Genomic DNA, 10,336 nt, shown 5'->3' on the forward strand with positions numbered 1-10,336 from the left:
AGATCCGGCATGTTCATTATGATATGCATGACATGGCATAGATGGTGCAATGCATCTTATCCAAATTAAGCGGGATCGGAACCCGGACAAACAATTAGGTTGGAGTTTCATTTCTACCGGCAAGGTTAAGTGTTGATTAGCATGGCACGACATGGCAAGGGTGAGCTACTTCAATATTAAACGGAGCGGGAAACCTAGTCGGTGTTCGAAACACTCCGTATATGTGTTAGGTGTACATGCACGACTATCACCGCACGACATGATGCGAGATGCAAACAGATGAATGGATGGAATATGCATGTTCCTCATGTTTTTACGATCGAAAAACATATAAAATATATTTTAATCCGAATTACGGATTAGGAGATATGATTTTTGCAAGATTTGCAAAAGAATAAAATAGACGAGAGAGATACGGACGTGGTACGGGGCTGGACTCGAGCGAGCGGATAGCGGCCTGTCGCGCGCCCGACGTCGAAGGAGCTGATGGGGACACGGGCCGAGGCCCGGTAAGAGCTGGATCCGATTAAACGAGCGAGAGAACAAAAAAGTAGGATTAAATCATTGTTGATGGGATTTGACCACGTGATCTGCTACATGGGGATCAAGGGACGGACCATTATCCTACATGTCCGATCGTGTCAAGTTACGGGAGCGCGGCGAGTTGAAGCACACAGAGGCGGAGGACGGGGATGAGAACCATGGTGGAAGGGAGCTGCGGTCGGGGACGGACTCGACGTACGGGAGCGAAGCCGGGACGAAGGTGAAAGCGTCGGACGTACGGCTTGGCGCGGTGAACCGATGGTCGTCGTCATGGTGCCGGAAACCCACGGAGCATCGCCGGCGTCGAGGTCCCGTAGGGAACGGCGGCGGTCACCACAAAGGAGAGGCGAAATCGAAGCAATAAAAGAGGAGGAGGTGTCCGAGGAGGTGAACGGGATTACCACGAAGCTCAACGTGCGCTATGACGGACGAGAGGAGGACGGTGGTCGCCGGAATTGACGATTTCTTCGCCGGAGTACGAGAGGGAATCGGCGATTTTGTGAGCGATTGGAGAGGTTCCGGTTCGATTCCTTGGTTGGGGATGATGAGGACGAGGAGGCGCATCTTCGGTACTCTCGGATGGACGCGGGGTTGTACGCAGCGGCGGCTCCATGGTGGTCCGAGAGGCGGACGCTTTGGGCTCTCCTTGTTCGTGAAGAAAATAGACGGGGAGGTTGGAGAGGGTGGCGGCGCAAGGGAGGAGGAAGGGAGGCTAGGGTTTTACGGGTGCGGCGTTGGGGATAAAGGGGAGGGAAACGGGTGGTGAGGACCATGGTGCCCTCACGCCATGTGCGTGTCCCTCTCCACTGGCGGTCGTCGTCTGCGAGGACGAAGGGGTAAAAGGAGATGGAGGGGCCGAAGGGGTATGGGCTCGGGAGGAGAATGAGAGGTGGGCTGGTGGTGACTTGGGCCACCGGGTGATGTTGGGCCGGAGGCAAAAGGCCGGAGGAAGGGGATTAGAGGGTTAGGGTTTTATTAAAAGAAGGAGAAGGGGAGGTTTTATTAGATCACCCATATAAGAAAGAAACAAAATAATTTTAGGGTTTATAAAAATAATTTTATTTTGTTGAAAACATGTATATGATGCATGCATGATGCCATGATGATGCACAAAACAAAAACAACGACGAATCTAATAGGGTTATTTTTCTGGGCCGCTACAATCGACACCACTAACAAGGGATCGCGCCCGAGATCCCACGTCCTGTACGGGGGAGAGAGGTGAACTATCGGATCTTCGGGCGGCGTGTCGATATTCTCGACACCACTAACAAGAATTGTTGCTCCATGTAGAACGGTCGACACTACCAACAAGAAGTCGTTGTTACGTCGTTGATGATGCGCTTCCATCGGGATCCTCCGAAGATCGAACCTATTAGGTGAAAGGCATAGATCGTCCAACCCACGTAGGAACCTAAGACTCGGAAAACTCAGATAAGAGAGAAGACTCAAAACTCGCATAGGTAAGAGGATAAAGAATATAGGTAAGGAGAAAAATAGAGCTAATCAGAACTATCCAACGAATTTTAGAAAATAGTTTGGACTCTCTAAACTCAACGACCGTTGGCAAGGTTATCCTAAGGGCTGGACTAGTGGGGTACCGATCAACTCTGATGCTACGATACCAACTTGTGACGCCCCAAAACCGGTACCATGAGGATCCCGGCGAATCCGCCGAAATCCGCACGATATCGATTTTAGGAGACGCACCACCAAGCGCCTCGTACACGCCGAAGCATGCACGCGATGCGGGTGGAATCAATCACGAGAGGTAACATTACAACGAGGATTACAATAGAGCCCACAAGAAACAGATATATTACAACGACTCCAACGAGTCAAGATACAAATAGATACATACAAAGATCCAAATCATACAGAAGATCAAATATGTCCGAGTACGGACAAGATACAAATTGGACTAAGAGTCCTGAAGATAACCAAGTGGCGTCCATAACCCTGCCCAGGCCAAGCCGGAAGGGTAACCTTGCTAGCGTCGTTCTTCATCGTACCGATCTTCATACCTGCCCGGTTATATCCCGTAGAAGCAGCAATAAGTACGGGTTCGTACTTAACAAGACTTCAAGACGTATAAGCATTCGTCAACCGGTCGTCCTTTGTACTTGAGGCACGCAGGGGACTTAGAGGACGCAAGAGGAACGTCATAGGCAATATGGTGGGGTTAAGCGGCGGCGCGCAAGCACTAAAAACCTATAGAGACACTCTACAACGATCGTCTCATCGAGAGAAGGTGAGAGAGCGCATAACTAACGGTTCTATACTGCGCAAACATAACACAGCCGATGCGTTCCCCCCTCGCAAGGAAGTACTTACAAGGGCACTCACACGGTTATCAAGTTTTAACCATTTATTATTGAAGTTGTACTAACTTACTACACAAGTTATTATGATTGAAACAACAGGTGTAAGTTGTCTATGGTCGGGTCATACGGCTCCAAGTCGTCCATAACCGCGGACACGGCTTATCGATAAGATGTACACCCTGCAGGGGTTGCCCAAATGTACCCACACGCACCGCTCGACCCACTTACGACAGGTGGATATCACGGCTCGCACTCTCCTTCACGACAACAATGTCCGAGGAAGCCACCTAACTAAGTTGAACCCGTATCGAAGTCCGCAGTATCTCCGAGCGGACTTAGCTATGTGCGCCGGCGTACTAGGTGGTTTAAACACACACTTGGGGCGATAAACCACTTCGCGGCGGCTCCGCGACCTATACGTGCATACCGAAACAAGGGATACAAGGCACCCGGGGGCTTCCCAAAATAAATAAGTAACAGGTGGCATGCACGCAAACAACAAATGGTAAAACATTGCAAACTAGTTGTAGCCCTTTGGACAAAGTTGTAGATTCGGCGGTGGTTAAGGGGAGACCCATAAGCATACCCACGTGTGGTTAGAGCGCTCGAGTCTCGGAACGAGATAACAAGAACTCGGGGTCCTAAGCTTTAAAGAAACACAAGTGAGCGCGTCACAAAACGATCGAGTGACCCACCGATGTCTCCGCTAACAACTATTAACAAGTAACCATGATACCCTCAACAGATATATCTGTAAACCATGTGTCATGATTCCCAAACTGATAACCCGATAAGATAGCGGTAACGGTAACAAGATAAAAGCAGCACTAACATGCACTACGACTCGCAAGGCAGACCCGATAACCAAACAACAGCTGTAGGAGGTTGGTGGAGGCAATATAGGCTGCTTGAGGTAACAAGTGGAAGGGACACGTGACAAGAACGCAACTTAAAGCTAGCATGAGGGAGAAGGCAAAATAAAATAGGTGAGCGACTCTGCAGGGCGAGAAGTATAGGGAAAATGCTTGCTGTTAAAGCTTGTCGAAGATCATCAGAAGAACTTGTCGCATCTCACCACGCCACTTCGTGATCCTATATAGGAAGAAGCAAATGCTGGAACACACAACGTATGCAAGTCTTACTACTACGACAGAAGAATCAGTATGCATGTGATATGATATGCATGACATGACAAAGATGGTGCAATGCATCTTATCCAAATTAAGCGGGATCGGAACCCGGACAAACAAATTAAGGTTGGAGTTGCATTTCTACCGGCAAAGTTAAGTGTTGATTAGCATGGCACGACATGGCAAGGGTGAGCTACTTCAATATTAAACGGAGCGGGGAAACCTAGTCGGTGTTCCGAAACACTCCGTATATGTGTTAGGTGTACATGCACGACTATCACCGCACGACATGATGCGAGATGCAAACAGATGAATGGATGGAATATGCATGTTCCTCATGTTTTTCTGATCGAAAAACATATAAAATATATTTTAATCCGAATTACGGATTAGGAGATATGATTTTAGCAAGATTTGCAAAAGAATAAAATAGACAGAGAGATACGGGCTGGTACAGGGCTGGACCTGAGCAGCGGATAGCGGCCTGTCGCGCGCCCGACGTCGAAGGAGCTGATGGGGACACGGGCCGAGGCCCAGTAAGAGCTGGATCTGATTAAACAGGCAGAGAACAAAAAAGTAGGATTAAATCACTGTTGATGGGATTTGACCACGTGATCTGCTACATGGGGATCAAGGGACGGACCATTATCCTACATGTCTGATCGTGTCAAGTTCTGGGAGCGCGGCGAGTTGAAGCACACAGAGGCGGAGGACAGGGATGAGAACCATGGTGGAAGGGAGCTCTGGTCGGGGACGGACTCGACGTCTGGGAGCGAACCGGGACGAAGGTGAAAGCGTCGGACGTACGGCTTGGCGCGGTGAACCTGATGGTCGTCGTCATGGTGCCGGAAACCCACCGGAGCATCGCCGGCGTCGAGGTCCTGTAGGGAACGGCGGCGGTCACCACAAAGGAGAGGCAGAAATCGAAGCAATAAAAGAGGAGGAGGTGTCCAGGAGGTGAACGGGATTACCCTGAAGCTCAACGTGCGCTATGACGGACAGAGGAGGACGGTGGTCGCCGGAATTGACGATTTCTTCGCCGGAGTCTGAGAGGGAATCGGCGATTTTGTGAGCGATTGGAGAGGTTCCGGTTCGATTCCTTGGTTGGGGATGATGAGGACGAGGAGGCGCATCTTCTGGTACTCTCGGATGGACGCGGGGTTGTCTGTAGCGGCGGCTCCATGGTGGTCTGAGAGGCGGACGCTTTGGGCTCTCCTTGTTCGTGAAGAAAATAGACAGGGAGGTTGGAGAGGGTGGCGGCGCAAGGGAGGAGGAAGGGAGGCTAGGGTTTTCTGGGTGCAGCGTTGGGGATAAAAGGGGAGGGAAACAGGTGGTAGAGGACCATGGTGCCCTCACGCCATGTGCGTGTCCCTCTCCCTGGCGGTCGCTGTCTGCGAGGACGAAGGGGTAAAAGGAGATGGAGGGGGCCGAAGGGGTATGGGCTCGGGAGGAGAATGAGAGGTGGGCTGGTGGTGACTTGGGCCACCGGGTGATGTTGGGCCAGAGGCAAAAGGCCGGAGGGAAGGGGATTAGAGGGTTAGGGTTTTATTAAAAGAAGGAGAAGGGGAGGTTTTATTAGATCACCCATATAAGAAAGAAACAAAATAATTTTAGGGTTTATAAAAATAATTTTATTTTGTTGAAAACATGTATATGATGCATGCATGATGCCATGATGATGCACAAAACAAAAACAACGACGAATCTAATAGGGTTATTTTTCCTGGGCCGCTACATGAAGTAACTGTGTGTGAAGAGGAGGATAAGGTCTTGAACATTTCCTCTGTACATAGTAGATGGTACCACCTCTGTTACGTAAGAAAGTTGGTGCAGTAACTTTTGGGTGTTACTACGTTAATTCACGCGTGTGAATCCGATGTGACTTTGAAGGTTTTGCTCACATGGTTTTCATTCGGATTTCTTGTACTCCTGCCATGTTTCATGAGTTGGTTGAAACCTGGAATGCATTCGTATGTGAAATGGTTTCCGTTGTATGATTGCTCGTGTGTATGTGGTTTGAACTTTGCACTCTTCATTCATTTATGCGTTGAATGCATCTTTGTGTTGTTCAAGTTTTTTTGGATGTCCCTAAAGGATCTGCCAAATGCATCTCATGCATGTCTGCAGCCTTGTGTTGATGAGCTATGTTATTGTTGTGGTTGGCTCGCTGGGTGGGCATCCTGTATGTAATTATGTCTTTTCATTGTTGTGGACTCAGTACGTAGACATGTCTCACAATTCAGCCTTAGAGTTTGAGACCTCTCGGAACTGCAGGATTCAGAAACATAACAAAATGCAAGGATGAGAAACACAGGAAGAAGATACCGAATACGGACTACTCCCTTCGGTCTTAATTAATTGACGTATCAGATTTGCTAGGTCCATGTTCAATCATGCTACACTCCGCATCCATTAAACTAAACCGGAGGTAGTAGCAATCTAGCATAGAGCTCCTTCGATACAATGCAACTATATGAGAAACGATTAGTACCCCGCTCCCCGGTCCATAAATTAGTACCCCACTCATCCGATCCATGACCTGAACCCTGGATACTTATTATGAGTAGTAGATTTCTATCTACCTTTAATACAAGACAAGATACTATTAAAGGGGTATGAAAAGAAGCCAACAACTAACTGCTAAAAAAATGTCTTCTCGGAAAAAAAGAAGACTGCACTGCCAACGGTTGGAAGTGTTGATTTATTTGTTCAGTGATTTTGGTACTACTGTAATATTTCCTAAAAACGAAATATTGTCTTGCATATATTACATTCTATACCTTCGGAGGAATGTTAGCTTTATGTACCATGATCATCCTCTGTAAAGCCATTGGTTGAACCTGCATTTAGGGTCATCCTCAGTAAATCCAGGCTCAACCAGGGATAAGGTAAAATCTTCTAATGATATTTATGAAGATTCAGAACATAGGTGTGGAATTTACCGTGGAAGAGTAACAAGACCTAGAACTTGGAACCACGCAGATGCATAACAATATCGTCTTGTTATTGCATTCGGTATTATCATGATGTAATATATTATGATATCTTTGATTTGTTTTAATTGATAATTATATATGTGCATTGAGAAATTAAATTTAAGGACCCGTGGCAACGCACGGGCATTTATACTAGTCCTAGTAAGTGAGTGAGAAGAGAGAGAGCCCTCGCGCACTCCTCCTCCTCCGCCGCCCGCCTCGCCTCGTCACGACACGTCACGTCACGACGCGGGTTGCGGGAATCTCGCCGAGCCGAGCTTATCTTTTTCCTGTTTGGGAAATTAATTGTGTAATCAATTTCGAGTCATTAACGGACGCGTTACTCAGCCGTTTTGCCTTCCGGTTTTTCTGGATCGTGGCCCACGACCTTCCCGAACCGCACTATATAAGCGCGGACTCCAACCCTAGTCTCGTGCAAGACGCACATGCGACTACGGGGACAGATAGGCCTCCGGAACCCCGCTTCTCGTGAACACTGTACGGGTGAGGGGCAATCGGGTTTTTGGGGAGCGCTCCGGCGCGACCTACGGCATCACGACGTCGTCCTCGGACGACGAGTTTCTCCACACCGACAACTTCTTCCTGGACCTCGGCGACTTCCTCGGCAACCTCAACATGGGCGACAACGAAGGCTGCTGCGAAGTATGTGATCTTGTCGTTTCTCTTTCGGTTTCGTTAGAGTTTCTTCTTCTAGTTTCTATGGTAGATGCAATCGATTTGTCTTGTTTAGATGTGATCTCGTTCATCTACTTTACTAGTCTCGCATGATTAGTTTACTTGTTATCTTCGTAGTCATGATTTATCAATTATCTGTACGGATTATTTCATATGGATATTTGCTTATATTTCCAACATGGCCTCCCGCTTCTTCTCCTTCGGGAGATGGGAGATCGCCTCATCCCACCATTCGTTGAGAGACTTCCCACCCGGAGGCAGCGGGACACCGAAGGTCCCATTCCAAGCGAAGATCTGTTCCACGACAGCCGGTGGAGAAGTGACAGTCAAGGGTGAGGTGTTGCACCGTCTCTTGGTGTATATGACACAACTTGCAGATCGGGTCGTGAGGCCATCCTCGGAGCGCGAGGTTGTCAGCTGTGAGAGCTTTGCCGTGCAGGGCTAGCCATGCAAAGAATCTGCATTTGGCCTCAGCATGGGATGGGGCAGGATGTTTTTGGAAACCACTAATCGTCTTCTAAAAAGAACAAATTGGAGACCGCCGATCACTAGAAAGTAGAAACGCAAGCAGATCAGGATCATAGCCGTGACATGGACATGGTATGCTCAGCTAAGGTGCAATTCAATGTTGGTAGAAACAAACAAGCAGAAACAGAAAGTGTTCTGAGCCTGATGGTAACATCACATGGACCCTGCAGCCAAAGCTTGTGTACACTCCAGTGATACGGGCATACCATACGGCACACATTGGAGTACACTTGCACTGCAGCAGAGCAAGCTGCTTCATAAGGCGATGGCGGCCTTGCTCCGCATCGACGCCGCCGGCAGTCTCCCCGCCCCGCGCCGCCGCACAGCAAAGTACAACGTCGCCCTTACCGCACCGGTCTCCGCCCGTCGCCGCGGCAGTTTTCCGTCTCGAGGTCTCGCCGGGGAGCAGAGCAGGACGCGCTCACGCGCATATGTTTTACCTGCAGGATGCATCAAACGTTACCTCAAAACTTATTTGTTGTTCCTGTACAGGGCTGCGCTGCGCCGGCGCGGAAGTGGGCGCCGCGGAGAAGCCTGACGCGGCGGTGGTGGCAATAAAGGAGGCCGTGGATGTGCCATTACCGCCGTTCGAACAGAGCTTGGTGGCGGTGGGCAGCGCCAGTGACAGCGCGGCAGCCAACAAGGTAACTTCGCTGTTCTGCACGCAGCGTGTTTGTTATATTGCGTCCATTACTGGAGTAATGTAGAAACAAGCAGTATAATAACATTGACTATGTTTTGGTAAGTATCAGACATTCAGGGTTATACTACAGTCGCAGTGCCTCTGAACTTTAGCTTGTAGTACTAGGATTAGTTGATTTAATAAGTTGTTGTCCCACAATACGCATCTCTAGAGTCTGAAACTCCCATTTTGCTATGAGGTTGTCAGAATTTCTTTTTTTCTTCTACCAGCAGTTGAGAATTCTCTCAGATTCATCAATCAGCTTACTGCCTAAGCGTAGACATGTACTTGTGCTGATGATTATTGCATTAATTCGTCCATAATTCTTGACGGAGTTAAATCATTTATTGTTTTTCAAACTCACAAGTGTGCACGGGTATAGTTGCTATACTAATCTTCAATTTTTCCGTTTGTCCTTTTCTTACATCACATATCAATCAAAACTTTCAATTTCGCAAGAGAGAGTGATCGTGTTACAACATGTAGTAGATTAAGATTTTTTTTCCCCATTTTGAAAACTTTGCAATGCGTATTCTCAACATAGGTGCATGCACAATTAGTTGTGAAGTATCGTGTTTTCCATCTCTTGTTCATGGAGAATTAATATCTTGTTCTACCGTTTGAACCACTAGGCTACATGTCATCCGCAGAGACAACGTAGTATGTTTTGCTAAACCTTGTTTCCTGCACATGTCATTGAGTTTCAGTTTATATTGTGGAATCTTCTTGTTTCAAATGTTCCAGTTGGGCTTCAAGGAGACCTTTACTTATGTCATGTATGGCACGGGTGCTTTCGTTGCCGGGTGGATTTTGTCTGCCTTTATTTCAGCAATTGAATCAATTCCCTTGGTGAGCAGTCATTAAATCTTTATTCGAAAGTGTATTCTTTTTCTACCGTCAAAAAACTCTACTTGATTCACTGATTGCAATCATGCCCTCAGCTCCCAAGGATGCTAGAGATTGTAGGCCTCGGATACACAATTTGGTTCAGCTCACGGTATCTTCTTTTCAAGGTGTGTCCCTATTTGCTTCTTTCCAACGACACTAGAGATTGTAGGCTTCGGAAGTTCGGATACACCATATGCCCTCAACACAGTATTGTTCTATTGTGTGCTCTACTATGTTTAACTTCTCACCGTGTGCTTAACTGCTTGTCACTCGCAGGAAAATAGGGCTGAACTGTTTGCCAAAGCTTATGATCTCAAACTGAAAATTATTGGATCCGATGATGCATGATTTGGTGTGCATATGGTAGGGCTTCGGTGCATTTTTCTCTCCCTTTGTAACAAATAGATTAAATTGTGCGTTTCCAAAACATGTTACCAAATTCCAATGCTTGTGCTTTTAGTATTCGTGCTGTTTTGAACTACTCGGTGAAGAACTAGAGCATCTGTAGAGATTCCGCGGAAACTCCAAAACCATAAAATAACCGGCACTTTGCAGTTTTGGCCAAAAAAA

The 10,336-nt window shown here is 47.6% G+C and overlaps 1 protein-coding gene across 1 annotated transcript; it reads left to right on the forward strand.

The window, feature by feature from the left end:
- Positions 1 to 8,461: 8,461 nt before the first annotated feature.
- Positions 8,462 to 10,114, forward strand: LOC124707319. Its single transcript, XM_047238979.1, has 5 exons — positions 8,462 to 8,588; positions 8,689 to 8,840; positions 9,623 to 9,727; positions 9,820 to 9,891; positions 10,043 to 10,114. The coding sequence occupies exons 1-5, from the start codon at positions 8,462 to 8,464 to the stop codon at positions 10,112 to 10,114; spliced, it is 528 nt and encodes a 175-aa protein (XP_047094935.1).
- Positions 10,115 to 10,336: the final 222 nt, after the last annotated feature.

This window comes from Lolium rigidum, chromosome 1 (assembly GCF_022539505.1).
Source record: "Lolium rigidum isolate FL_2022 chromosome 1, APGP_CSIRO_Lrig_0.1, whole genome shotgun sequence".
Classification (NCBI taxonomy): domain Eukaryota; kingdom Viridiplantae; phylum Streptophyta; class Magnoliopsida; order Poales; family Poaceae; genus Lolium; species Lolium rigidum.